Source organism: Aspergillus stella-maris (genome assembly GCF_047715825.1).
Source record: "Aspergillus stella-maris strain CBS 113639 unplaced genomic scaffold BDV14scaffold_98, whole genome shotgun sequence".
Classification (NCBI taxonomy): Eukaryota; Fungi; Ascomycota; class Eurotiomycetes; order Eurotiales; family Aspergillaceae; genus Aspergillus; species Aspergillus stella-maris.
Window position 1 is genome coordinate 67,182 of NW_027396892.1, and position 25,686 is coordinate 92,867.

Consider the following 25,686-nt stretch of genomic DNA (forward strand, 5'->3'; position numbering starts at 1 on the left):
CTCCATAAAGTCACTGGGGCTCGAATCGAGGCACTTGGTGGCTCATACTTCCTTTTGCGTCACTGTCAATCAATCCTTCTTTGGCCCTTCCCCTCTTTGTTTCCAGATCCTTCAGATAAAGTCCTGCAGCTCTCGGTCGAGAACACTGCATTTAAGCTCACCGGTTCAACGGGGATCCTATCGCTGCAGGGTGAGGTGTGATGTACAGAGTACACGTACGGGGTTCTCGGAGTTCATCCGAGTACCACCCATCCTGCCCAATGCACGTCAAGTATATGCGTAATGCTCTCCAAGGTATGGGCCAGAGCCGGAACCAGCGGGTCACACCCTGACATGTCATCTATCTTGGTGGAACCGGCTCGGAGGTAGCAGGTGGATGTACGTCTATACTGGTGGTCCGCAATAGAGAGCAGAATCCCCTGTCCGTGCCAATGGCTTATCAATTGAAAGCAGTATGACATTTGCAACATATAGTTCTGTTGGAGCGTTGTGATCTAGACTCCATCTATAGTTTGGAGTTGACATCAGAGTACCTGGTTATGCCCTTTAGTCTTGAATAAATCGATCTAGAAGTAGTCATCAGCAAGAACCTAACACTCCAATTCTTTGTTGAAAAACGTGTCAGCCGACTCAAGCTAAGCGTTCCGGAGCGTTGTTCTCTTGGAAAGCTCCTCCCATTCTCACATATTTCTGTCGGCTCCGATTTGAAGATCATCGTTCCTGTTAATGTTGCCCAATTTCTGAGCAATGGGATAGCCTCTAGGTAGCAACGTCGAGTCCTCTGAGCCGACATCTGAAGGGTCAACATGAAATTGTCAGAAATGGTGAGCCTAACACCACCATACATAGTGCATCTACGGTCACGTGCAAGCAACCACGAAGGATTAGGCAAAGCGCACGATGACGTTGCAAGATCCTGAAGGAGTCAACCATCTGACATTCTGCAGTGCAAATATCTCAGGTTGCTCAACGATGGCTGCGCAGGATAAGTTCCCCAAAGCACCTCGTCGCTCGACGACTGCATGTACAGAGTGCCAGCGGCGAAAGCAGAAGGCGAGTATGAGCGGGCGGAGCACTACCTATCTATGGTCGAAGGCTCGATCTAACGCCGTATGAGCAGTGCAGTCGAACGTGGCCATGCAATCATTGCCAAGGGAGGAAGATCGCCCATTTGTGTAAATTCTCCTCAAAAAGGGCTGTGAAGGCAGCGAAGTCGGCAGCCAACTCCGCGAGGTTCGTATTGATTCTGTCTATCTCACGGGGTGCTCTCTGATTGACCCGTATACAGAGCACCGAATGATCAAACTATTTCGTTGAGCCCGGAACATCCGGTAGATTTCAGGAATGTTACTACGCACAAGGACGATCTACGCTCTCTTGGGTATCTGCCGGATATCTCAGATACATCAAATGACGGCGCAAGTGGGGTAGAGCCTTCAAATTCAACGCCTGAATTAAATCAGACTAGTCTTTCTATCGAGATGTATAACGCCTTGCAAACGATCCCGCCAAAGCATTACACGGGTAGGAATATCGCTGAGGTTCCGTCGAATATGCCGCTGATAACATCCCACTAGACATTCTCATAGGGCATTTCCTAGGTCACACAAACTACCAATACTATTCTCTCTATCCTCCAGCTTTTAGACAGGACTATGTCGCTTGGTGGTCAGCAAAAGAGAGCGGCTTGCCGCTGACTCCAGAATTTACATGCCTGCTACTCCGCGTCTGTGCTTGCTCTGCGCCGTATCTTGACGAAGATATACGTCAAACACTCCAGATGGAGTTGAGAAGCGACATCGATCAGTTGTCTCTCCTTTATCATCGTACCGCAAAGCAATTAAGTGACACCATAAGACCGGGCAAGGGTGGTCTTGTGCAAGTCCAACAATTGTTCCTCACAGCCCAGTGGTTCAAGACAGAGGCATTATTCGTGGAGTCGTGGCATGCTCTGGGCGTCGCCATCCATGAGGCACAAGAGCAAGGTGGGTTACTATTGAGTCCACACCTTGGTCAAAAGGTACTAACGTGATTCATTGAAGGAATGCATAAGAGCTCATCAGGCTCGAAATTCTCCGACTTTGACCGAGAGATGAGAAGACGACTCTGGTCTATACTCTATGCCTGGGATTGGTATGTCTTTATTCATAGTACCGCAACCCAGAGAACTGACAAACTAAGGCAAATGTCTCTACTATTATCCCGCCCATTCATAATCAACAGCAGCTGTTGTGCCTTCGAGACACCCGACTTACGTTTAGAGTCTCCTGAATCCGAGCCGGAAACACCCTCTCCTATCGCCCATATGGTCTTGCAATGTCATCTTGGCCTCTTAATATCTAAAATACCGTCGGTAGCAAGCGGTGTTCTATCCTCAACAGAGGCAATGACGATACAGCAAGAAACACAAAACTGGTTCACGTCTTTTACTCCAGCATATTCCCTCACAAATCCAAACACCCAATGGGACTCTACGCATCCTTTCACCAAGTTACAGCGTCTCCAGCTCCACGTCATTGGATATATGGTCATTCTCATGCCGCTCAAGCAATGTCTCACCAAGCAGACAGCCCCCAATAGCACCGGTATAGAGAAGGCTCTCCGAGAAGCCGCGGTCGAGACCGCACTTAGGTTGCTCACAGCTTGCGACAACTTTCTCAAACACATTCTTCCGATCAATGCGAAGTTCCATTTTGGTCCATTCCTTATGTTTGACACTTCCGCTCTGCTCTGCTCCGCTATAATGCATGACAGAAGCGGCACCCTTCCGCAGCGTGACCGGATCCTCAAAGTTATTCAACAAACTATCACTAAATTAAGTCATCTATCAGAGAGAGCCAAGACAGGGATGATCTGTTACACGGCTTTGAAGAAGCTGAGTTCCTGCCTTCCACTGGGCGTCCTAGAGACACCGTCCGTGAGTCTCACACCCACCCAAAGTTCAGGCAAAGAATCTTCAGCTTTGACAGATCTGCCGGAGTCCCAATACCCTTTGCCTGGTTTTTCAGAGCCAGTGCTGTTGGACAAGTTGGCTGAAGATGAGCTTACTCTACCTACAACCTTCGATTGCTTGCCGTCGGATCCTTTTAACAATGGCAATGCGTTGGCGGATTTGTATGAGATGGATCTAGGCGAGTTGAGCCACATTTGGGACTGGGGGAACCTTGAGTTCGATTTTCCGGCTGAGCTGTCTATTCAGTCCTAGTCCATAGAAACTTGCACATGGTTTCTTTGTGCTTTGGTCTTTGGCGTTCGCCACACTGATGGAATCGATGTTCAGGCAATACATGAGCTCGAGTCCGGATAGAATCTCCAAGCTTGACTGTGACATCTGCAGCATAAGCCTTATAGTAAAGTGAGGATGAAAGTCATTGACCTCTTTGACTATTCGTTCTCGACACCGAGTCGCCGGAGAAAACAATCTGCCTCAGGCATAAGGATTAGTCATTAGGCTCGATTAGGGCAGCGCTATACCTGGCACGGCTAGCGCAGACCGCACCCACAACTGCGGAGACCGGATTTTCGTCCATCCAGCCATCCCGCCTTCGATTCTTTTCTTCCCTCCATCAACGTTCAGCGCAGAGCCACACCAAGGAATTTTGAAAAAGGTTCTTTTGGAAGACTGTCAGCAAGATGTCCAAGATCACAGTCGGTATGCTCTCTTGACGTTCATCAACATCATTTATCGCCTACTCTCCGTAACACTCAACTAACAGAAATTTCTGTCTACAGCCGGAGTGCGCCAAAACGTCGAGCAGCTGCTCAACTACTCTCAAAATGAGAAGAAGCGTAACTTCCTCGAGACCGTCGAGCTCCAGATCGGTCTGAAGAACTACGACCCCCAGCGTGACAAGCGTTTCTCGGGCACCATCAAGCTCCCCACCGTCCCTCGCCCCGGCATGAGCCTCTGCGTTCTCGGTGACCAGCACGATCTCGACCGTGCCAAGCACCACGGCATCGACGCCATGTCCGCCGACGACCTGAAGAAGCTCAACAAGAACAAGAAGCTCATCAAGAAGCTTGCTCGCAAGTACGATGCTTTCTTGGCTTCCGACACCCTCATCAAGCAGATTCCTCGTCTCTTGGGTCCTGGTCTTTCCAAGGGTATGTTTTCTTCCTCCACATCCAAACTTTCGTCGAAGGCGAGAAACGAAAAACTGTATGCTGATTGATTGTTTGTGCAGCCGGTAAATTCCCCACCCCCGTCTCCCACAACGAGGACATGGCCGCCAAGGTCAACGACGTCAAGTCTACCATCAAGTTCCAGCTCAAGAAGGTTCTCTGTCTCGGTGTTGCCGTCGGCAACGTCGGCATGTCCGAGGACGAGCTCGTCGCCAACATCATGCTTGCCATCAACTACCTCGTCTCCCTCCTCAAGAAGGGCTGGCAGAACGTTGGCTCCCTTGTCATCAAGGCTACCATGTCTCCTCCTCGCCGTGTCTACTAAGCGCTTCTTAAGTGCAAGTGGACTGGCTTGGTGAGGTTCTTTTCTTCTTAGCTGGAGAAGAGGACTGATTCAAGGGAAAAAAGCAAAGCAAAAAATGAATATAAGAGATGGATGCAGGGCTTGTGGGGTTATATATGCATGCTTTAGGTAGCTGAATGTGACTTGCGAGTTTTCTGGTCTTATATTTGGTTTTTGTTGTAGAGCTTAATTGCTTGTAGTAGTGTTTGGTTTGATTTGCGTGCTTATGGGGGCTATATTGCTTAGAGTATATGGGATATATGGTACAGGTATAGGTACATATGACAGAAACTATTGCATGCCTTGCATCAGATCCGTCTTATCCAAAATCATACCCCTCATCATGATAAACTCTCTCAGGCTCTCCCACTCTTCACCCTCTTCCTCGCCCCGCATATAGATATCCTTGAATCCCCACGCAAGCGCGACCCTATCCAGAGCCGCCCGCTCCTCTTCGCGAACCCAACGCTCTCTCAAGGGAACACCAGGCATCCACACGACGCGCTCCATGTGATCGTTGGCCGTAACAATAGCCAACATGCCAACGGAAGACGTACCGCCGACATAAGCAAGTGTAGCAGCAAATGCGATTGCGGTGGCTGTGCTCGGCTCCATTGTGTTCTGCCAGCTAGCGGCCCATGAGGCAGCGACGTAGCATCCCAACGGCGTCATCGCGAGAGCGCCGAGAGGGACTGCGGCTTTCTTGAAGAACTTGGCGCGGTGGAAGGCAGGTGTGCAGAAGGTGTTGTCGATAATCGCGAGGACGAGGCCGAGATTGCGTTGCTCAATGGCGACGTCGAGAGCCATATTGGCTAGCTCTGCGGGAATGGCGCTGTTGATGTTCTTCGGGTTAGGGTCAAGGTATTTGATGGGCGAGCTATTTTGTTCGGGGATGGGTTTGTTGGCGTAAAGGTGGAACATCTCGGGGAAGTGCGCCGGGCGCTTGAGGAGGGTGTGAATCTTGACATAAAAGTCTAGAGCTTCTGGTGAAATAAAGATTTTCTCTTCTGTAAGAAGCTCGTGGACGAGGCTGCACAGTTTGTCTGCTGTCGGGTGTTGGAGTTGCGCATTGAGACTTGCTTTCGTCTTCTTGGTTTTTCTCTCTTCCAGGTTCAGCAGGGAGGAGATTTCATTGTCTTCTTTTGTAGCGGAGTGGTTCGGCTGGACAATGATTTTCGCGACTGTAAGGCACTTCTGGAGAAGTTGTACGAGTGCTTCGTTGGAAGGGACGGTTTGCGAACTTCGAAGATTTGCGGACTCAGTTTGGATTTCTCTCAGGATTCCGCTAAGGTCCGGTAAAGCTGCTGGTTCGGCCTCAGTTGATGCATATCTTCGGAAAGCCAATTGATGCGTTGTGGGCGTCCTCAGGGCGCTCTTCGACAGGCATTGTCTAATCTGGGGCCTGCGGGTGGCCTTTGTCGTCGACGCATACGACCGGGTGGGCTGATGACGATAGCGGGCAGCTGGTGACGCAGACAATTGGCACAATTGACATATGATCGATTCAGGCTTCAAAGCCCTCTGGCCACTCAATGTAATACCCCTCATTGCAATGATGCCGCCTGAAATTCAAAATCGCGAAGCAGCGCTCAAGTGGAGAAGGATTGGGCGCAACACCCTGAGCAGCAACAAGGCGGAACAATACTGCCGCCTGCAGGGCACCGCCACCCGCTCGCTCTATCCAGGCCTCCATCGTCATCTCCTTATCCGACTGCCTGTTACTCTCCTTTATAACTCCTAGCTTATCTGGCAGGTCTGGGACAGACTCGCATTTATACCCCTCCACGAAGAAGTCTGAGTCCCACACTCACAAGCCTTTCATGATACCCGTCGTCGTGTGACGTCTTTAGGCTTCAACACCCCAACATACCCGACTCTATCTCTACTGTGACCACATAATGCCTCCTCCTCCTCCCCCTCCACCGCCGCCGCCCCCCGGCGGGGGTATCCCTCCGCCTCCACCTCCGGCCGGGAACCTACCGGCCAGGCCACCAGGTGGTGGAAAAGACAGAGTAAGCCTCCGCGACATGTCCATCTTGTGCGGGTCAGGTCGCTAACACCTCACCAGGGCGCCTTACTTTCAGATATCTCAAAGGGCACCAGGTTGAAGAAGGCCACTACCAATGACAGATCAGCGCCGCAGCTAGGCGGTGGAGGTGTCAAATCGTCTGGACCCCCAATGGCATCCGCACCTCCTGTTCCTGGAATGGCAAAGCCTCCGGCTGGACTTGCTCCGCCAGTACCTCCTGGACAAGCCGCGAACCGACTACGCAGTAGTAGTGATGCAGGTCCTACAAGCGACAGTGCTGCTGCGCCGGCTGCACCTCAACTCGGGGGTCTCTTTGCTGGTGGAATGCCCAAGCTTCGCAGTCGCGGGGGTGTTGATACTGGAGCCAACAAGGAAGCGTCACCATACCTGTCAGATTCGGAAACATCACGACCGCCAAAGCCGCCTGTCGCATCAGCCCCAAGACTTCCCGCGGCTCCTCCACCACCTCCGCCCTCTGGAGGCGCTCCGCCTGCGCCGCCTGTCAATCCGTTGGTTGCGAATCTAAGAAAGCCGCCTCCACGGCCGGCCTCGAGACCATCCTCAACCATTTCAAACTACTCGACCAAGTCGGCTCCTGACGCTCCGCCCCCGCGGGCACCTCCGCCATTGCCAGGCTCATCAAAACCACCAGTATCTTTACGCAAGCCCTCGGCTCCTGCTCCACCACCTCCTCCCCCGCCCTCTGCTAGTCCGGCAGCTCCTCCTCCTCCGCCCCCCGCCGCGTCCGCCCCTCGACCTCCTCCACCTCCTCCAACAGCCGCTCCAGCACCCCCGCCACCTCCACCGAGTGGTACAGGCGGGGCATCGTTAGCAATCCAAGCTGCTCGCAATGCACTCGGTCACGGCAGCCAAACCCCGTCAACTCCTCCACCTCCTCCGCCGGCAGCATCCGCACCAGCAGCCCCTCCCCCGCCCCCTCCTTCAGCTCCTCCATCCGTCCCTCCAAGCGAACCGCCATCGCGTCCACACTCCTACGAAACTCAGTCCAGCTATATACCAGACCGTTCAAGTCTAGCCGCTAGCGCTTACACTCTATCCAACGGTGGCCCCTCACCGGGATCAAGCGCTACTAGTCTTGGCGCACATGGAGGCGGCCGTATTGATGACTCTCGATTCAAATTCCAAAACGAAGGCCTACTACCAAAACCAAGGCCTTTTGTCGGAGGAATGAAACGCTATCGGGCTGGAAGGGGAAGCAGTGTGCCCTTGGACCTCACCGCATTAGGTGGTTAGGTCAGCTGTTCGCAATTGATATTGTAACTCGAATATAATAGCTTTCTCCGAGAGCAGGCCCGGAGACCAAGCCAACCGTTCTTCATGTAAACGTAGCTGTTATCGTAAATGAGGTGTAGAATATTGCTTTGTAAGTAGAGCCTGCAGCAGTGTAGCTGAACTCTGCACGGCAACTTGGAGGTCACGTGACTCAATGTAGCTTTTCGATTGTGAGCTGCGGAGAGCTCAAGCAACAACGGCCCTCTTGCATATTCCTTCAGAAAACGACAGCGCACGAATAAAGCATACGGTGCTACGTATATCAACGATTTTATCTTGTCGAATCTGACTCACGGCCACAAAAACCGAACTCCATCGCCATTGCAGAGACGCGTTAAAGACATTCGCAAACATTCGACAGAGCTATCCCCGAACCTACTGCAAACGAGCGAAGCGTTCGAAAACCGAGGCCAAGTCCTGAGACACCGAAGTGCCTTTGCCTACTAGTGTAGCCAGTGTTATATCTGACGTTACTTTACTTTCCTCCTTTCCTCTTCTCTCAACCACCACCATGTCGATCAACGCCTACATCAATAGTGAGTAACGTGGCACCGATACCTACCTTGCCTATCAGTGCTGACATGTCTCCTTCGCTCAGAAAAAGTCCTTATTCTCACAGTCGACGGACGGACCCTCCTTGGAACGCTCCTCTCGACAGATCAACTCACAAACCTCGTCCTCGTCGACACGATAGAGCGAATCATCCGCACACCCGACGACCCCGAGCCCTCCTCCCAGATTGAACACGGTCTCTACCTAATTCGAGGCGATAACGTGGTTGTTTGTGGTGAGGTAGACGAGGCGATTGACAGGGATATCGACTGGGCGAAGGTAAAGGGGGAGGTGGTGCGCGGGACGAAGAATGCGTGATGATGGACGCCTACTTCTTCATGGATAAAACAACGGCTTACTCTGCGAGGAAAGGAAAGAGTTTCCGGTCCGTCTGTCTATGCAGCGGCAGCCAAGCGATTGTTGGCGAGCAATCGAGCCTTCTCCGTCTCATGCCTTGGACTACATATATGCACCTCATTCCGTGGGATGGCGCGCTGGCTTGTGCTTTATCTTGAGGGGATGGAGATGCACAGATGATTGTTTGTCGTTTGGCTTTCTTCCCGTGTTTGAGCGCCATCTGAAATCGACGACCGAGTCTTGGTCAGCGGGTATACAAGGCGTGACTGCATAATCGGGCACGGATGATGACCGCGACATTGTGTATTGGATGGATATATTCGGACGTCAGCAACTCTGCATGCATTGAGGCATTACGATGTCTGTAAGGGATATATCAACGGCCGCGACAATGACTTTGTCTCTAGAGTTCTCCTCCGCGGGAGCGGGTGGGGCATATAAATAATGAAATTTATGTTTAATGTGCTAGCATTAAGTTAATATGAGCTTATGAAGGCATTGCTGGTAGTGTAAGGTAATCAGCTGTTTATCCCGCGTCAAAGATTGCATCTGAATCAATCTCAATCAAACTACGCGCGCATGCGAGTCAATCTGCCGGAGCAAAGCGGGACCTGGGGGGCTTGGGCTTCCTGAGGTGACGACGGTTTCATGTGGCCAAGGCTTGAGCCCTTAGCACGATGAGTTGGCAGTGCACGCTCCAAAGTCACTCTCCTCCTCTAAGAGTATCTTCTTTGACTCTTGTATAATTCTCAAACTCAACGCAATTGACCACAAATCGAGTCCAAGCTCTAAGATCAACGCGGTGACAGTTGTGCTAGGGGCGGCCCCGCAGCGGACGTTAGAGTGGGCAGTGGAAACGCTGTAGACTAACCAAAGTTACCCAAGGTTCCCCTGAGCGCCATTCAACCTTCAACAACACTTCGACTCCTTCCCTCTCCTCCTCCTCCCCAACCCCCACGACGCTCGCCTGCGTCTTCCTTTCCTTCTTCTGCTCTGCTGCAGCCTTCCACTCCTTCCTCTTCATACTGCATCGCTTATTTGCGCCTGCCCCTTCCTCATCACTCTCCTTCAATTCGGCCCTCACCATCACACTTAATTCCGAGCCGCTGCAAGGTCGCTGGTCGATCTCCGATAATAATTGCTCGCTATTTACCTCCTCATAATCTATTATTGATTCCCCTCGGACAGACAGTCTCTCCTCTGCGTTGCAACCGCCTTGTTACAGCTTGCCCTTCATGTGGTTCTCGACCTCTCTGACTGCGGATTACATTTCGACTCTGTTAGGTCAGCCATACTACTTTGCGCCATCCGACTATTAGATCTTGCGGTCACCGTTCCGATTCAATCACGCTGAGGCTCCAAGGGGAGTAAGTCGCACAAGATGTGGCTCTTCCGAGGCGCCCAGTCCGCCGTCTTCTACTATGTCACTTGCACTCCATGTGCTGAACACTCGGGCCGACAGAAGCGCAGGAGGGAAGCTGTCCGTGCTCGTTCGCAAAGGGAGAAACAGCTGAGCGATGCCATCGTTACCGACCAGCCGCGGCTCTTCGAACAACCAACGCCATTCAGTACCAATCCGGGATGGGCAGAGGAACTTTCACTAGGACCGGGCCCGCCGAAGAGAAGAGGAGGTCATCGAACCGCTACGCATCAACGAGTTGATAGTTTTGGTACTGGGGATTATTCGAATGGCTCGGAGGAAGATTATGATTATATGGTTTCGCATCCGCCAAATCAGAAACTGAGCAAGCTGGGTTCGAGGCATTTGGGTGATCGCATCAATCGCAAACTTCAGAGGTATCAGCGTCCGGATGAACCGTTGTGGGGTGAGGAAGTTGAGGTTAAGGGCTCGTCGGTTGGGCTTTCTGGCCGTGGGAAGCCGGATGGGAGGGAGCGGAGCAAGTACACTATTCCTCGTGTGCCTCCGGTCAATGATCTCCATCCGCCTATTGTCAGTGGTCCGAAGAGTCGAGCTGAAACGCGATGGATGCTTCAACCTCCACCTAGCGCCAGAGTCATGTCTGGAAAAGACCGCAGTCGCGCGGTAGTTTCGCCAGTCAATTACAGCAATATGCGAATGGATAGCGATAAGTCGGCTTCGCGGCGTAGCACTCACGCACTACCTCCTCTCGCCACAGAACTTACCCTTCAGTCTCCTGATTCCTCTCCTGAGACGCCACAGCCAGCCACGCGTCACAACCTACCATCGCACAGCTTCTATGCCTATGGACGAGATGAATCACGCTTTGTCATATCGTCGCCAATGTACTCACCGTCTGACTCTTGCTCAACTCTATCCGCTGACGACTCGGATGCCGAATCGCCCAGAGATTCACTCCACTCTCCCGATACTCCTGTATCTCGACCTAGATCCAAAGATGCGAACAACCACCTCGACGCCACTCGTCCTGCGATATCAAGGGCTTTGACTTCATACCAGAAGGATAACAAGAAGAATGTTCATGTGCTTCACTTTGAACTCCAAGACGCCCATGATATTGGTATCGACGAAGTCGAACGAGTACGGCCGTATCGATGGAGTATGGACATTTGAGGATGTGCCTGACAGTGTCAACCTCTCACCACCGCCATATCGAGGTGTATCGCGAGTTATTCTTGGTCTTTGTATTGGATACCAGACACAATCGCATCCTGGCAGCGAGCTTGCGAACTCACCTTATCCTACAAACCCATCCCGTATACAAACGCGGCGCGCTGCAACGTTCGAAAATAGAATATACGGCAGGACCAGTATGAACCGAACGGAAGAAAAAAGCAGGCATAATACATTGTCCAGATTTCATTCTACTTTCTCCTTGTCGCAAATTTTTCCTGCTGAGCCTTTCTTTGTGCAGAGTACCCAACACTACCCTAACTATCCGTTCATTCCTTATTGTCATTGCATATGCATACCCACTCACTCTCTCACTCCTTCTCTTGTATCTGCTTTAACTCCCTTGTCATTGAGTACATACTACAACAGTACATACATACTGCTGCCGATTTCTTACTCAAGACTCGCTCCGCGTTGCTTCACTCTGTGTTTGTTTAATATGCATGTCTAGCGTCTCTGTTTTGTTTTGTCTTGTCCCGTTGGCAATTTGCTTCTGTTATTCATTCCAAGTACATTGTTGGTTGTACTTAGCAAGCAAGCAAGTATCCTCATACATACTTACCTGACTGAATAAAAGCTTAATACCTATAAATCGTCAAGTCCTTGACTCTGGGGAGTAATTCTTTAGAAGTGCGTAGAAAAGATGCACCTTCCTTCAGTGAGTGGTAGGTGATTCGAGCCCTACTCTACGCAGAACTACATGCTTCAGTGGTGATAATGATAATGGAGAGGTTGAATCTCGGGTAAACTCAGAAAGTGATTCATGCGACATTCCGTACTATACTATACTATACTATACTGTTTCAATTGATATAGTACCCCTCCTACGGAGTATATGGATCCGAATCCGTATCTGTAGTCCACATGATATTCACCGCAGTTTCTTCGTTTGTGAGTTCCATCGCATGGCCCATTCAATGACAGAAATAGAAAAGTGTAGACGGAAATATAGAATAAGATGAAGAAAACTTCATTCGAAATCATGAGATAATGGCCCTCTCTTAGGTTCTGCTTTTATAGGTAAAACAACAACAAATTTCCAAAAATGACATTGATTTTGTTTCTGTTTCTGTTTTGCTGTTTTCGTATAGAAAGTAGGTAGGTAGTTGCATGGCGCGGCTGACGCGATGTATCCGTGCTTTTACTGTCGTTTCGGTCTCAGATTCTCAGAGTAACCCCTTCCAAGTGCAATGTGTGCATGTCTTGCCCTTCCCTTTGGGCGAGTTCAGGTGCGTAAGGTTTAGTAAACCTTCTTCTTCTCGTCCATGCTCAATTGGCCGGGGCCCATGTTCACCAAAAGCAGGAGTCCTCCGCTGTAGGACTATTAGCATCCGCTCCAAAAACAGCGATGGAAAATAGTTGAGAACTTACACAATAGAGAGAATCTGGAAGAAGTCGTACTTGGCGAAATCCTTGTGAGGGTGGTGGGGGTGCAGCTAGTTCAGTCAGCTTCCAATCCGAAAATGAAGTACCTCAAGAGGCGGAACTTACAGTCCAGAAGTTGTTGACAAGAATGTTAAAGACACTGAGCAGCAGCACAAGGAGAATTGCGCTGAACTTGGCCTTGAAACCAACGATAACCATGACACAGGCGACGAATCCGAACAGACTGACGACGATTCTCCACAAGCTCCACTGGCCAGAGAAGACGAAGCCGACAAAGAGGAAGATGAGCAGGACGCGACCAGCGAACTGGACGTACATCTTGCGGTCCTTTTCGTCAAGCTGGGGCAATCCGGCGGGAACGAACTTCTTGCGAACCCAAGAGTCGGAGAGAACCATGAGCAGGCCACCGACAACACTCAAGTTGCGAAGGAAGAAGTTGAGGTCGAAAATAAGTCCGTATCCGAGGCCCTGAACAACAACAACAGCGAGCAGGCCGGCGACAGCGATTTCCGCATGCTTGCGGCCGATAACGAGGAAGGAACAGAGAGTCATGGCGATAACGTTGACGATGAGGAAGGAATGCGTGATACCCCATGGGACTGCAAAGAACGAATGTTAGTTCGCGATTGATTTCTTCAATGATTGCAAATCGCGCCGGGGGAAGAGCCATAAAGGAGCTCCTACTCGGTCGAGACTCGAGGACGAGGGGCAAGTAGAGGGCGTTAAAAACTCACTCTTTCGGTAGTCACGGAGGTAAAGGAGCTGGTCGTTCCATTGTGTAATAATTCGCAGGCTATCTTCGAGGAAAGTGACGACAATCAAGAAACGGCCGACGGCGGGCAAGTACCTGCAGGGAAAAGACACGTTGTCAGCAAAGCTCCAAATGGTCCCATGCAACCCTGTGATGGCAACAAAACATTCCCACGGGCAAGGCATATAAACAAAGGAATGTGTATCTCAGGGCGATCACTTACGGCTTGATCGGGTCAGAAACAGTGTCCAGCCAGTCCTCAATCTTGCTTGTTTGTTCACGGATCGCATCCAAGGGGCTCGGATCGTTCGTTGCGTCGGCGCTGCCGGGACCGCCGAATGGATTTTGATGGCCAAGGTTGTAGCCTGCAGTGCCACGAATTTGCGCCATGGCTGTGAATTTCTAGGTGTATGTCGGGGTAAAGATGTTGTAGATGGAGGTCCGATCTCGAGGGAAGAGGGGAGGCAAGTGGGAGCGAGCCGCACAGGGTCCAACAAACAACCTAGGGAAGGGAGATCAAGATGATGATGTGCAATTGACGTGCAAAAGCAACAGTACCCCAGCAAAGCGAGCCAGAAGTCAAAGGGAGAAGTGAAGTAGGGAAGAAAGGAGAAAAGGGCGAAGTATTTAATTGAGGGAGTCAATAGAAAGCGAGAGATGTTGAATAGTTGTCTCTTGAGTCTCCGCCGCCGAGGCCCGTGACTTTCACTTTCAGGCCACGATGCCCGGAACGCGAGGCTAGTCCTGATTGGGCCGTGGCTTCCTGGCGTGGAATCCCCAGTGACGCCATTGGCGATCCCAGTTCTTCAGGTTGGTCTGTGTGTATACTGTATACACTGGCATATTCTACATTCATTGTATGTATTCATGTATATGTTCATCAATGAATTGACAATCTGTAAGCAACACCCCCATGTCTACAGTCAGTGTCTACCTTGATCTCTTGCAATCGGCACAGAAAACAGTAGTTCGAGTCTGAGACACAGCCCTGCAGCAGGTTTGCCAATAGACCCCACTCCAAGTAAGGTACGCTATGATCTTCGTTCCGATCTCAAAAATAGTAATCAATATTGGATGCCGGTGAACTTATAGAATATGGAGTGTCGAAGAGCTGAAGGAAAACAAATGGCCTATTCATAGTTCAAGATCATACACTCCCCAAGCTTCAAGGCAAAGCCTGAACTAACAGTACAAAACTAAGAATACAGAATCTGAAAAAATAGCCTCCCTTTTTCGGTGGATACAGGCTGAGACCAGAAAGGATCACACCAATTTGGATCTGAGAAGAAGCATTTGTGCAATGAAGAGGAAGAGGGATGGTCGGGCAAAAGATGGTAGAGAGGTACATGGTTCTAGTAGTTTCAGGGTCTTTTTTCGTGCCTTCTGGCGTTTGTCTTCCTGTGTTTTTTTCTTTGAGCTTTTTCGTGGCTTGTCAATTTCCGAGTACTTCCTCGCTCGCTGAAGCTGTCGCTGAAGCAAACCATACCGCCAAATGTGCGGTGGCTTTTGGTATAATATGCACCCAAACGCCGGAACCAAAAGTAATAAGTACAGTCCCTGGTGAGAATACTCCAATATTTTGGGAGTTGCACCCCGAAGTGGGGGGGATAGTTCGTCTCATGATCATGGGGCTTGTTTAGGCGGCCCAGTCAGAGTCAAGAGGGTGCCCCTTCTTGTCGGAGCGAAGAACATCGGGCAGGTAGGTCGGGGTCACCTTGATCTTGGGCTCGACAGGAGTAGGAGCAACAACGGGGGCAGGCTGGCTCTCAGATGCGCTAGCCTCGCTCTCGTCGGTCTTGCCACCCTTCTTCTTGGGTTTCTTGGTGCCGACGGTGGTCCAGGCATCGTCGCCGTTGGCGCCGAGGATACGCATTTGCTCTTCCTCGGAGGGAAGTCCCTGGTTCCACTGCTGAGTGGGAGCAGGCGCCTTGGTGGTAGCGGGCTCGAAAGTGTCGAGGAGGTCAACCTTGGGGGCTTGCTGAGGCTGGGCAACGCCGTTCGTGGGCTGAGCCTCCTTCTTCTGCCAAGCGTTGGTCTGAGGAGCGGCCGCGGCCGACTTGGTAGCCTCACGACGCTCAGACTCGCGGGCAGTGTGGAGCTGCTTCTCGAGCAACTTGCGGCGCTGCTCCTCAGCTGCCCTGACTTCCTCCTTCCGAGCTTCGTTCTTCAATCGCTGCTGGCGCTGCTTCTTGGTCTCGACCTCCTTGAAGTTCTGAGCCTTGGCCTTCTTCTTCTGGGAGCTGGAGTCAACAGAGCCAGTAACGCGGAGAACAGACGCTCCAGGGGCAGGGGCCTCAAGCATGTCGGAGACGTAGCCGGCAGCGGTAGGGTTGACCTGGGGAGAGCCAGCGGAGGAGAGATCATCATCGGCATCAGCTCCGGTAGTCGAGGAAGTGCGGGTGGAAACACGGGAGGCAGAGCGTTCGGGTTCAAGTTGACGGGGGACGGGAGCGGCAGCGGCAGCCTTGCTCTTCTTCTTCTTCTGACTCTTGCTCTCGCCGCTAGCGAACTGGGAGGAAGAGGTACCGTTCTTCAAAGCGGCAAGGCGCTTGGCCATCTCCTTCTGGTCAATCTCCTCATCGGCGACATCGTCCTCGGCGGGAGCCTTGAACTCAAAGGTAGGCTTCTCAACGACGGGGGCGGGTGTGGGTTCCGGGGATTTCTTCGCCTTTCGCTTTTGTTTCTTCGCAGCAGGTGCCGGTTCTTGCTTTTCAGCCACGGGCTTCGCGATGCTCTTGGGCTTGTTTGATTCGCGGTAGTACCATCCTAGGCTACTGCCCACAACGAGCACAACGGCCCAGCTAATGTACGGGTTCATCGTCGTAGATCTACTGGCGAGGTAATTGTCAGCTGCTGACTCGGCGTTGCACTATAATGTCCGCGAAACATACCAGGTCTGATTTGAATCGAATTGAGTATAAGAAAGTCGTGAAACAAGCTCGAGGGAGATGTTGAGCCCGTGCGGAGTTTTTGCCGTCAGTTCACAGCGTGCGGCAGCAACGTTGCGTAAAAAAACAGACGGGAGGTGCGAGATAAAAAATCGAGGTAGGAGCGGTGAAAGCAAATTGTGTGAGCTTTGGATTCACTCCCTACTCATCGGATTGCCGAGTGTTACAGGGACAGGAGTGGTTGGAGGACAAAGGGGTAAAGGCGGTTAATCGCGCTGAAAGGCCAGATTGCCACACTGAGGTCAGACAAGAGGCCAATGCAGCTGCAGCTCTCCTAGCAGGCTGGGAACACCGCAAAAGGCGTGTCTTTGAGAGACCGGATCCTTGTCTCAGGGGAATTGAGGCGAATGTCAATTCTCAGGAGAGAAGCGATCGAGGTGCGACTGGGTGAATCTAGGCAACACGTTGCGGCAAAGGAACCGGCACGTCACCGAAGCAGCATCGGGAGAGCTAGCACAATCGGGGTTGGATCGTCGGGGATTGTGGAGGAGCTCAAGCAAGAGACAGATGGGAGAAATAGAAGATCGAGGTCTAGGACTCGGACGGACCTCTTCTTAATATACTCGACTCGAGGAGTGGGCGAGGGAAAAAGGAGAGGGGGGAGGAAGTGAAGAGGACACGGTGCGATCTGGGCGAGCGACAGGCCGCACTGGCAGGCTCCATACAGCACCGAGTAATTTATTGCCGGGGCTCTTGGACCTCTATCTCCGACTCCAGTTGGCTCTCCGCATAATTAAGGTGATTACTTTCTACAGTCCTGTTCTTCAATGATCTGTTCTTTTCTTTACAATTATTGTAGTTGCGTTATTCAATATATTCTCTCAGTCGGGTCTCTCTCAACATGTCAGATCAAAAGAATATTCTCCTCTCGTTGAATGCATTACAGCCACTCAACCCATATACGCTGTAATACATACCACCCACTGAACCCCTGTCATATCGAACGTGGATGGGATCATTAAGATGACAGGAAATGCGGGGAAGAGATCTTCCATAACCAATGCCGCCTTTTACCCCTGTCAAGTGTCATTCCATATCGGCATTATTATTGATTCTTGTGCGGGTTCGGGTGAATTTGTTCTGCTTCATAAGCGATCCGTCTTTATTGGTCTCATTCCCCGATAAACACGCGAGGAGATAGGAGTCGAGATAGGCTTTGCCAACCCGCCTGGAAAAGGTTCCCATGCCCAAGCGCTTTGCATGCATATCTGTGTCACCGTATGTAGTTCATCGTACATACTACCAGTCTAGTACTCAGGTACTACCTATATTCTTATTTTGTAGTTGCTTTACTAGACGATAATAGAGATACCGTGTTGTAGAGTAAACAGACCCTGGTCTGATGTGGAACTGACGATAACGTCGCCAAGACCTCCATCCCACTTCCCCTCGACCTTTTCCACCCGCTTTCTATCTCAACACACTCACTACTATCTGGGGAAAAAAATTGTAAAAATGGCGCCCAAAAAGATTATCATTGACACCGATCCTGTACGTTAGGCTATTCCGAAAAGTCTGTCTTCCCAAGTCACTTGGTTCAACGCGCTGATATATATCGCAGGGCATCGACGACATCTTGGCTCTGCTGCTGGCCTTTTCTGGAACGGCTGAGGAGGTCGAGGTTCTTCTAGTCTCCTTGACATTTGGTAATGTCGAGGTAAAGAGGTGCGCCTATTCATCTTCCTTGTAGTGCCCCTTCTAACTGGATGCAGCTGCCTGCGCAATGTGGTCTCGATGTTCCACATCCTTGAACGGGAGATGCAATGGCGTCGCGAGCACGGTAAACCTGAGGGCTTTGAAACACTGCGCGCCCACCCGCCGCTTGTAGCTCTCGGTGCTGAAGGTCCTCTGGACGACCAGAAGATGTTGGCGGACTACTTCCGTAAGCTCTCACCTCTCACGTACTCAAGCCCAATAACTAACCTTTGAAGACGGTATTGATGGCCTGGGCGGTATTCATGGTAGTGTGAGTGTAGATATTGCTCTTACATGTTTACAGTCTTATTGATATTGTATAGCACCCCCATCTGACGCCCCAAGACGCCTGGGAGCATCTTTTTGACCCGACCCATGAACCCGTTCAACTGGAACCCGTTCCTTCGGGCTCACCGGCGCATCAGTCTTTCATCCCCTCAAAGCGTCCCGCGCATGAGGAGATTCTTCGTGTTCTTCGCGAGAATGACCCAGACACTGTGACCATTGTGGCCGTCGGACCGCTCACCAACCTGGCGTTGGCCTCGGCCGCTGATCCAGAGGCGTTCCTCCGAACGAAGGAGGTTGTAGTCATGGGGGGTGCCATTCATGAACCCGGAAATGTAAGCATATCCTTCCTATTTCATCTTTGTCTTTCGCCGCCATTAACAACATACAGGTCACACCGGTTGCCGAGTTCAATGCATACGCTGACGCCTTCGCCGCTGCCCGGGTTTACGCACTTACCTCTCCCACTCCTAAGAGCACCGTGCCCGTCTGCAAGAGCCTGCTGCCCTACCCAGCCGAACTCAGCAAGCAGCTTACCATCCGCCTGTTCCCCTTGGACATCACCGAGCGGCACAGCATCAACCGCGGCGATTTCCGCAAGGCGACGACCCCGCTGGTAGAGGCTGGCTCGCCGCTTGCTGAATGGGCTAAAGCATTCATGGCGCACACCTTTGCCACTGTCGAGAGGCTCCACGCGAACCAAGTTGGAGACGCAGCGGAACTGAGTCTGCACGACCCTGTCTGCGTTTGGTATGCTCTCACTGCTGAAGATGAGAAGTGGCAGTTGTCTAAGGACTCGCCTGAGGATATCCGTGTCGAGACGACGGGTCAATGGACAAGAGGGGCGTGCATCATTGACCGCCGAGACCGACACCCTGTTGAGAGTGAGGTGGAGAGCTCAAGCGATCACGGCCTGTGGCTGAGCTCGAGAGCTGGAAACCGAATCTCGAGGATGGACAGGTCTCCGGTGGAAGGGAACTTTGGACACGTTCTTATCAAGCGGATTTTCTTGTAAAGTCTTCGAAGGTATGATGCGAGTTGGACCTAGTTTGGCACGGTAGGAAACGGGTATATTTCTTGAACATGGATATAGTGATGTTATGATCGGCTTACAGAGATGATTTATATAGAAGTCTTACTATTTTTGAACAATGCGAATGGTTGATCATTTCGAAATTTTGAGGTCCCAAACTTCAATAGTGCGGCCTGAGGACATGCCAAGCAGCCAAGGACGGTTAAGTAATCGATCTCGATAAGACACCACACAGAGACGGCGACAATCAATTGACATGATTCAGGATCAGAGACTTCGGCACAGTGTGGTCGTCATCCTCCGGAAAAAGCAAGTCCTAAAAAGAGTCGAGGTGTGGCCCAGGGAGGAAAAGACTCACACGACGGGTCGAAGACACGGATCCCCCATACATCAGTCCTCAGCAGCAACACAACGCTGAAGACTCACCATCCAATGGGAGATTAAGTTTTAGACTGCGTGCTCTGTGCAGTTAATACTAGGGGTATATGCGACATAGGCCATAGAAAGCAACCATGTGAAGGGAGGACAAGTGGTATACCAATCAGTGACAGCGGAGGGCCAGCATGCTCACCCAGCTCCGTATTCACCCATAGGAGCGATAACACCCCGCAATGGAGGACAAGAGAGTGTTCCAGCAAGGGACGATGTGCGAAGAACAAGTAAGAAAGAGGAACCAGGGCACGAGCAGCGAGAACAATCGACGAGTTGGCGGAAGGCAGGCGGTCTCGTGCTTCGTCTCAGCCAATCAGAAGCAACACAGCAACCGCGTGGGCAGTCCCAAGCACGCGACACCAACTGACCTCTTGACTTGCAACAGCTTCCTCATCTATGACCTCCCTCCGGCGTCGATCGCTCCAATTCTCGTTCCCCAATGTCTGCGATCTTCATTTATTATCAGCTCTCGACCATGGCTGCCGCGCCGTTTTCTCACGAGTTTGCCACCACGTTGTTTTCGTTGTTGGGAGTATAGATAGGTGCTGTCTATCTTTCTTATCCCGTGCCTGAGCCTCTCGCGTGCCCAGGGAATCTTCTCTTCTTTTACCTTCTTTCCTCGTCCGTTGTTGTTTCCCTGAATTGGGGGCTGTTTCTTATCAGTGACCGTACGACATTCAACTGAACCAGCCAATTCTTGTCCCACTTCGCTCCAGTACACCTGGTACATACACCGAGCACATAAGGAGGCATACAAATCCAATTCCGTACCCTTCACAGCCCGTACCTGGGTCTGGAACATGTCACGTTCCCGCTTTCCACCTACGCCTTCCATGTCCGGAGAGCTCATCATTAAAGATAAGACCATTGTCGACGGTACAGACGTCTTTGCTCTCCCTCCAGCAGCCCTAAGCCCATCAAAGATGGAAGCCGCCAGCAGAAGGAACTCCAAATCGGAACACTCGGCTTTCTTCCCTGCATCACCGACCTCGCCGCGTATGGACCCGACTCGAAATGTGAATCCTCCCCCGCAGGCCGGTCTCAAAAGACCGCTTGAGGATCTAGATCTCCCTCCACCGCCAACTCGCACCCGCAAGATCATCCAGATGAAACCGAAGACTCAGACAGCGGACAAGCCTGCCGCTGCTGCTGCTTCTTCTAAAACGCCTGCGAAGGGGAACACAAAGGCTGCAGGTGCTGCCAATAGTGCTGCACCGGCGTCTGCAGCAGGCTCTAAGAAGAAGCAACCTAGTGCAACCAGTGCTGCTGGACGGAAGATTGCGAGGAAGACCGCACATAGCTTGATTGAACGGCGACGAAGGTCAAAGATGAATGAGGAGTTTTCAACATTGAAGAATATGATCCCAGCTTGTCGAGGACAGGAAATGCATAAGCTTGCCATTCTACAGGTTCGTATCCCAAGCGCCGTATCTCACTGCACCTATCTAATACTTGAATGATCCAGGCTAGTATCGACTACGTCAACTACCTTGAAAAATGCATCACAGACCTCAAAACTCCGGGCGAGCACAAACTCGCTGCTCCTCCTTCCCTCCCCGCCGCACCTCTCTCCCCCACATCCCCCGAGTTCCTCGCCGACACCCAGGGCAGCACATACTCCGCGTCAGTGTCACCCGAGGTACCCCCCGAGAGCATCCCAAGTACATCACCCATGTACTCCCCCCGAAGCCGTATCCCCTCAACCGCAATGTCTGAAATCCCACCAACTATCCTCCCTAGTCCTGCGCTTGGACCTGTGCGCACGAATGATCGGAGTATGGGTGGCTCGATGCGTAGCTCCTGGGCACTTCCGCAGTCCTTGACGACTTCACCGGCTCTCCAGCCGCGGTTCTCGAATGCGTCTTCTGCGGATGTCGATCATGAAGCCTCTGCTGCATTACTTATGTTGAATCGCGACCCGAGGGGCTCAATTGATTCTGCTCGTGGCGGATCTGCGGGCTCGAGCTCGGGCTCGGGTCAGGGTTCGGCTTCAACTGCTGTCACTTCTGCTGCCACTTCCGTCTCGCGTGATGATGAGCGGCATAAGCATCCTGAACCGCAGCGGAAGAGGATGAGTGTTATGGATCTGTTGATTTCCTAGACCTGCGTGCTTGCTTTGCTGCTTTGCAAAGTTCATGATGTTAATGATAGACGTTGTCTACCGATTCCTTTTGTCTTGTGGGCAACTCAAAAGTGAGGCGTTGGGTTGGTGGCTGTTTGCCTTAAGTTTTATCTTCCTCATGTCTCTTCTATTTGGTACAGTTTTAGCTCTATTGTTTGCTTCATTTGGCGATGTTGAACAGACTATGAATAACGATGGCCCGGAGAGGTCGGGTCCCAGGTATATATCTTAATTGACCTGACCTGGTGTCTTACTGAACATGAGTATATGTCTATGGATAATTACTTTATCATCTTCTGTCCCAACTAATAATAAAATAACGCATCTTCACCCTTCTATTATTAGGGCTACATATCCCGGAATACCTCATTTGCATATCCCGGGTCCCGGTAACAAAGACTTGAAACTCGGTGTGCTTTGCCCTGCATGTACCCCGCACTCAGCCTGATGTGCTTTATATTCGCTTCTCAGGGTCAGAGCTAAACCATAGGGCGATCTTGGGAGAAGGAATACAAAAACTGGGGTCCATTGCGTCTGTGCGCGTGCCCTGTTGCGTGTTTTGATTTTAGCAAAACTTTACCTACCTGCATTATTTTTAGATAGATTTCTATTGTATAATTTAGAAATCTGTTGCCCATACCGGGACAACTCGGCCTCACCTAGTCACTTACAAACCGTTCGTCCCTAGCTTCGCGAATATACTACATCATAGTCAAGCCCCCGTCTGGAACTCTAGAGTTAGAGTAGCGGATCACACCGGATTCAACATCCACCGACCCAGGGCCAGACCCGACCGAGCCCGTCCGTGACGATGATCCTTATGGTAGCGTACTGCGTAGCCAAGGGCCCGGGTCACGGGCATGTGCAACCTTCTGCACCCTGAGGACTAACAGCTCTGATTGGACTGGGCTATTTATGCGCGCTGAGCGCGGCATCCCAGACGCTTTCCTTTCATTGAGTGAAGGCTGTTGTACCTGTACTCTGTACGTTGAAACTGTCGTGTACCCTTCTTCCTCCACATCAAAGAATTAAGGAGTCTGGAGTATGGGGGCGCAGCAGGGCATGATCTACGCCAAGCAAGTGATCCACCGATGTGTTTTCTTGTTGCGGTGCCAAATCATACTCTGTAGGTAGGTCGTTTCAGGGATGAGCAGGAAGAGTGTAGGCGTAATACAGTACTTTCATATGCTACTCATATTTCCGAGGAAATGGTGGAAGTGGCCTCCGACTCCGTATTATCCGAAGTCAAAGGCTCTTAAGTCTGTCAATGACATCAGTCATTAAGGTAGTAGTGGGTCACGCTTTCCGGAATCCAGCACTTTTTTTCTTTCTTGAACTCTTTCTTTTCCTTTTTCTCAGATAAGTCGACGATCTCCTCTCCGCCGAGCCTGGGCGTACAACTTATCATGCTCTCTCCCACGCCAAGATGGTAGTGCGACCCCCCTGCCCATTCCTGAAGCTCTTCTCGGCACATCATCCACAGACGCAGACGGGCCATTGCGTTGCTGGCCCGGGCACGGACGGCCCCGCCCCTGCTGCTGCTAGTCCTCTGCTTAGCACTGGCCTGGCCCCTCCTGGTCGTGAACGTACGTATATCACTAGATCCCCCTATGCTTCATTTTTCTCTCAACTATCGTTTAATTGTTACTTCTCACCTACTACACCATGGCCATCCACCGTCTAACAGCCACAGCTCCAAAGCCGAACCCCAAAATAACAACCACCATGGCGCGCTTCCGCACCCACGCCCGCAAATCAAACAACAAACCCCCTCGCTCGATCGAGATCGCTGCTGCCCCCTCGGCTTCCGAAGGTCCCTGGCAAGTCGACGACCCCTTTGGCCCGCCTCGAATCTCGCACTTACATGTCCCTGGCGGGATCCGGCGGATACGAAATACCTTTGCGAAACTGACGCCCGCGGCGCGCGCGGAGAGGGAGCTCCTTCGGCAGAAGAACCTGTATAAGATTCCGCTGACGGAGCGGAACATCGATAATTTTGTTACGAGGCAGGAATTTGCGGATGGTTGTGCGCCGAATCGCCATAGTAATGAGGTGACGGTTGTTGCTTGGTTGGAGAGGGTTATTTGATTTGGCAATACTTCATATCGCTTGGCGAAGTGATAAGGAGGGGGGAGTATCGAGTGCAGTTGCAGGTGCAGGATGAGAAGTTGAGGATGATCGACTACCAAGGAGTGAGAGGATTGCTTGGCTCGGTGGAATTGGGATTGGGGTGATGATCCTTGCTGTGTCACGTCACTGTGCTTCTTGATCTTCCTCCTCTCCCACGGTGTGTTCCCCGACTGATCGATCGGTGACTTCCCCTCGATGTCGCTATGTTTTTGAGATTTGAAGTTCATCGCGATCGCCGCCCATCCTGGCTAGCCCTCTCATCTCACCATCGCTGATCAAGGGTTTGTCATGTTTCTCGGCTTGACGAAGCTCATACATCATCCGCTTGCGAATCATTACTTGGCATGAATATTGTTTTGTCGGCGCAGTCGCCAAGCATGCATGTCAACGACGCCTGCAGATACCAGCAGGCACCCGCCAGATCACGGTCGTGTGTACTGGTACGAACACCTTGAAGCCCAGCTTGTCACTCATCGCCCAAAATACCGCGCAGTTGGTAACACGCACGTCGACGTCAGCAGTCGTCGGCGGATAGCTGTCATCATCTACTCAACATCAACACATTGAGCTCTCACCGGCCAGAAGCATTTGGTCTGTGATTGCAATGCTAGCCCAACTGCAAGGAGGTATTCAGCAGCAGCGACCATCTAATCGAATCTTTCCTGCTCAGCAAGATGATTCGCGATTTCTTTCTGAAAGCCCAACCCCACGACATTGCCTGGCGGGCACAGCGACCATATAGGCACCTACCAAACCCACTGTGGAGTGAACATCATGACCTCATTGCCTGGGCTCGTCGCTGCTTTCATTAGCGTTGAACGTTTCGATCTCGAGACGCTCCTCGACTTATATTCTCGGGAGTTCTCACGAGCGGCCTTATACTATGATATAGCCCTATACTTTCTCTTCGCTTTTCTTATGTCTCTTTCTTCTTGCCGGTAACGCTGCTGGCTCACCGTCACACATACCCACTTTCATCTTCCTCTTACTTGAACCTTTCAAGGATTATGCGCCTTACAAGACTAATACTTGCTGTCTTTCTTTTTTCTTTCGGTTTGCACAATACCCATTTGGATTTACCTTGACTGAGCGTTGGAACTTGGAACTCGGACCTTGGAAGTGAAGGGAATTTGGACTTTACTTTACTTTACCTACTAGATGGATTGCTAAACATACCTTTATAATTGAGTATCATGTAGATTGCTCTGATTCTATATTAGGTCTCTTATCGCTTCCTTTACCCCACAAGAATACAGAGTATTTTTTCTGCACAAGTTCAGTGGAGGTTAGTCTATGAAGTAAGTTATGAACTCCTGTGCCTGAAACCTGAATCGTAGCTGCCAACTGACTCATGTATCATGACGGGATCAGCGGTAAGTTGTAACTTAATCTATTCTGGATCCTGCCCTGACTCCATCGACACCGTTCGGAACTACGGAGTATTTCTACCGGATCATGATATGCAGTGTTCATGCCCGTTTTGCATGATAAGTTTAGCCAAAAGTCACGAACAAACTGTCCGTTTTCTCCCTGGGAGCCTACTGAGCAGGGTTGTTATGTCGACTGGCACAAGTAAATAGGCTAAATTTCCTAG

General features: G+C 51.2%; 12 protein-coding genes across 12 annotated transcripts; 9 read left to right on the forward strand and 3 right to left on the reverse strand.

Annotated features, from left to right (window-relative positions):
- The first annotated feature begins 933 nt into the window (after nt 1-933).
- Nucleotides 934-3,567, forward strand: BDV14DRAFT_184360 (uncharacterized protein). The gene is made up of 6 exons (XM_073770498.1): nt 934-1,053; nt 1,121-1,233; nt 1,289-1,524; nt 1,578-1,985; nt 2,043-2,133; nt 2,182-3,567. The coding sequence occupies exons 1-6, from the start codon at nt 973-975 to the stop codon at nt 3,203-3,205; spliced, it is 1,953 nt and encodes a 650-aa protein (XP_073622577.1). The 5' UTR covers nt 934-972; the 3' UTR covers nt 3,206-3,567.
- On the forward strand, nt 3,515-4,602 carry BDV14DRAFT_160714 (60S ribosomal protein uL1). Its single transcript, XM_073766756.1, has 3 exons — nt 3,515-3,652; nt 3,733-4,104; nt 4,185-4,602. Exons 1-3 carry the CDS (start codon nt 3,634-3,636, stop codon nt 4,445-4,447), a joined length of 654 nt encoding a protein of 217 aa, XP_073622578.1. The 5' UTR covers nt 3,515-3,633; the 3' UTR covers nt 4,448-4,602.
- On the reverse strand, nt 4,555-6,523 carry BDV14DRAFT_160724 (uncharacterized protein). The gene has a single exon (XM_073766758.1). The coding sequence runs from the start codon at nt 6,011-6,013 to the stop codon at nt 4,757-4,759; it is 1,257 nt and encodes a 418-aa protein (XP_073622579.1). The 5' UTR covers nt 6,014-6,523; the 3' UTR covers nt 4,555-4,756.
- Nucleotides 6,189-7,821, forward strand: BDV14DRAFT_160716 (putative proline-rich, actin-associated protein Vrp1). Its single transcript, XM_073766757.1, has 2 exons — nt 6,189-6,477; nt 6,534-7,821. Exons 1-2 carry the CDS (start codon nt 6,364-6,366, stop codon nt 7,746-7,748), a joined length of 1,329 nt encoding a protein of 442 aa, XP_073622580.1. The 5' UTR covers nt 6,189-6,363; the 3' UTR covers nt 7,749-7,821.
- Nucleotides 7,822-7,991: 170 nt separating this feature from the next.
- Nucleotides 7,992-9,125, forward strand: BDV14DRAFT_184365 (U6 snRNA-associated Sm-like protein LSm8). Its single transcript, XM_073770499.1, has 2 exons — nt 7,992-8,323; nt 8,386-9,125. The coding sequence occupies exons 1-2, from the start codon at nt 8,299-8,301 to the stop codon at nt 8,655-8,657; spliced, it is 297 nt and encodes a 98-aa protein (XP_073622581.1). The 5' UTR covers nt 7,992-8,298; the 3' UTR covers nt 8,658-9,125.
- Nucleotides 9,126-9,425: 300 nt separating this feature from the next.
- On the forward strand, nt 9,426-11,925 carry BDV14DRAFT_184366 (uncharacterized protein). The gene has a single exon (XM_073770500.1). It carries the CDS (start codon nt 10,078-10,080, stop codon nt 11,248-11,250), a length of 1,173 nt encoding a protein of 390 aa, XP_073622582.1. The 5' UTR covers nt 9,426-10,077; the 3' UTR covers nt 11,251-11,925.
- Nucleotides 11,926-12,050: 125 nt separating this feature from the next.
- BDV14DRAFT_184368 (protein ERV29) lies at nt 12,051-14,107 on the reverse strand. The gene is made up of 5 exons (XM_073770501.1): nt 13,671-14,107; nt 13,431-13,543; nt 12,802-13,295; nt 12,682-12,746; nt 12,051-12,623 (listed from the first exon to the last, which is right to left on the reverse strand). The coding sequence occupies exons 1-5, from the start codon at nt 13,835-13,837 to the stop codon at nt 12,551-12,553; spliced, it is 912 nt and encodes a 303-aa protein (XP_073622583.1). The 5' UTR covers nt 13,838-14,107; the 3' UTR covers nt 12,051-12,550.
- Nucleotides 14,108-15,083: 976 nt separating this feature from the next.
- BDV14DRAFT_205527 (uncharacterized protein) lies at nt 15,084-17,333 on the reverse strand (the record flags this gene model as incomplete). The annotated part of the gene is made up of 2 exons (XM_073774749.1): nt 15,084-16,278; nt 17,320-17,333. 2 exons carry the CDS (start codon nt 17,331-17,333, stop codon nt 15,084-15,086), a joined length of 1,209 nt encoding a protein of 402 aa, XP_073622584.1.
- Nucleotides 17,334-17,656: 323 nt separating this feature from the next.
- Nucleotides 17,657-19,596, forward strand: BDV14DRAFT_160803 (putative nucleoside hydrolase). Its single transcript, XM_073766759.1, has 6 exons — nt 17,657-17,886; nt 17,957-18,060; nt 18,108-18,277; nt 18,327-18,361; nt 18,414-18,710; nt 18,767-19,596. Exons 1-6 carry the CDS (start codon nt 17,851-17,853, stop codon nt 19,388-19,390), a joined length of 1,266 nt encoding a protein of 421 aa, XP_073622585.1. The 5' UTR covers nt 17,657-17,850; the 3' UTR covers nt 19,391-19,596.
- A 327-nt stretch (nt 19,597-19,923) lies between these two features.
- On the forward strand, nt 19,924-20,511 carry BDV14DRAFT_160805 (uncharacterized protein). The gene has a single exon (XM_073766760.1). It carries the CDS (start codon nt 20,020-20,022, stop codon nt 20,380-20,382), a length of 363 nt encoding a protein of 120 aa, XP_073622586.1. The 5' UTR covers nt 19,924-20,019; the 3' UTR covers nt 20,383-20,511.
- BDV14DRAFT_184374 (basic helix-loop-helix domain-containing protein) lies at nt 20,227-22,261 on the forward strand. The gene is made up of 2 exons (XM_073770502.1): nt 20,227-21,249; nt 21,306-22,261. The coding sequence occupies exons 1-2, from the start codon at nt 20,641-20,643 to the stop codon at nt 21,939-21,941; spliced, it is 1,245 nt and encodes a 414-aa protein (XP_073622587.1). The 5' UTR covers nt 20,227-20,640; the 3' UTR covers nt 21,942-22,261.
- A 1,366-nt stretch (nt 22,262-23,627) lies between these two features.
- On the forward strand, nt 23,628-24,050 carry BDV14DRAFT_205530 (uncharacterized protein; the record flags this gene model as incomplete). The annotated part of the gene is made up of 1 exon (XM_073774750.1): nt 23,628-24,050. The coding sequence occupies one exon, from the start codon at nt 23,628-23,630 to the stop codon at nt 24,048-24,050; it is 423 nt and encodes a 140-aa protein (XP_073622588.1).
- Nucleotides 24,051-25,686: the final 1,636 nt, after the last annotated feature.

Bases quoted from the DNA above. Each gene is read 5' to 3' on its own strand.
- BDV14DRAFT_160716 (XM_073766757.1), top strand. From the start codon at position 6,364: ATGCCTCCTCCTCCTCCCCCTCCACCGCCGCCGCCCCCCGGCGGGGGT. The intron at 6,478-6,533 runs GTAAGCCTCCGC...ACACCTCACCAG, and splicing joins CAGGTGGTGGAAAAGACAGA to GGCGCCTTACTTTCAGATAT.
- BDV14DRAFT_160805 (XM_073766760.1), top strand. From the start codon at position 20,020: ATGGAGGACAAGAGAGTGTTCCAGCAAGGGACGATGTGCGAAGAACAA.
- BDV14DRAFT_184365 (XM_073770499.1), top strand. From the start codon at position 8,299: ATGTCGATCAACGCCTACATCAATA. The intron at 8,324-8,385 runs GTGAGTAACGTG...TCCTTCGCTCAG, and splicing joins GATCAACGCCTACATCAATA to AAAAAGTCCTTATTCTCACA.
- BDV14DRAFT_160714 (XM_073766756.1), top strand. The intron at 4,105-4,184 runs GTATGTTTTCTT...TTGTTTGTGCAG, and splicing joins GGGTCCTGGTCTTTCCAAGG to CCGGTAAATTCCCCACCCCC.
- BDV14DRAFT_184360 (XM_073770498.1), top strand. From the start codon at position 973: ATGGCTGCGCAGGATAAGTTCCCCAAAGCACCTCGTCGCTCGACGACT. The intron at 1,054-1,120 runs GCGAGTATGAGC...CCGTATGAGCAG, and splicing joins GCCAGCGGCGAAAGCAGAAG to TGCAGTCGAACGTGGCCATG. The intron at 1,234-1,288 runs GTTCGTATTGAT...ACCCGTATACAG, and splicing joins TCGGCAGCCAACTCCGCGAG to AGCACCGAATGATCAAACTA.
- BDV14DRAFT_184368 (XM_073770501.1), bottom strand. From the start codon at position 13,837: ATGGCGCAAATTCGTGGCACTGCAGGCTACAACCTTGGCCATCAAAAT. The intron at 13,544-13,670 runs GTAAGTGATCGC...TTTTCCCTGCAG, and splicing joins GTTTCTGACCCGATCAAGCC to GTACTTGCCCGCCGTCGGCC. The intron at 13,296-13,430 runs GTGAGTTTTTAA...CGTTCTTTGCAG, and splicing joins CCTCCGTGACTACCGAAAGA to TCCCATGGGGTATCACGCAT.
- BDV14DRAFT_184366 (XM_073770500.1), top strand. From the start codon at position 10,078: ATGTGGCTCTTCCGAGGCGCCCAGTCCGCCGTCTTCTACTATGTCACT.
- BDV14DRAFT_160724 (XM_073766758.1), bottom strand. From the start codon at position 6,013: ATGAGGGGTATTACATTGAGTGGCCAGAGGGCTTTGAAGCCTGAATCG.
- BDV14DRAFT_160803 (XM_073766759.1), top strand. From the start codon at position 17,851: ATGGCGCCCAAAAAGATTATCATTGACACCGATCCT. The intron at 17,887-17,956 runs GTACGTTAGGCT...TATATATCGCAG, and splicing joins TTATCATTGACACCGATCCT to GGCATCGACGACATCTTGGC. The intron at 18,278-18,326 runs GTAAGCTCTCAC...TAACCTTTGAAG, and splicing joins GATGTTGGCGGACTACTTCC to ACGGTATTGATGGCCTGGGC.
- BDV14DRAFT_184374 (XM_073770502.1), top strand. From the start codon at position 20,641: ATGTCACGTTCCCGCTTTCCACCTACGCCTTCCATGTCCGGAGAGCTC. The intron at 21,250-21,305 runs GTTCGTATCCCA...TGAATGATCCAG, and splicing joins ATAAGCTTGCCATTCTACAG to GCTAGTATCGACTACGTCAA.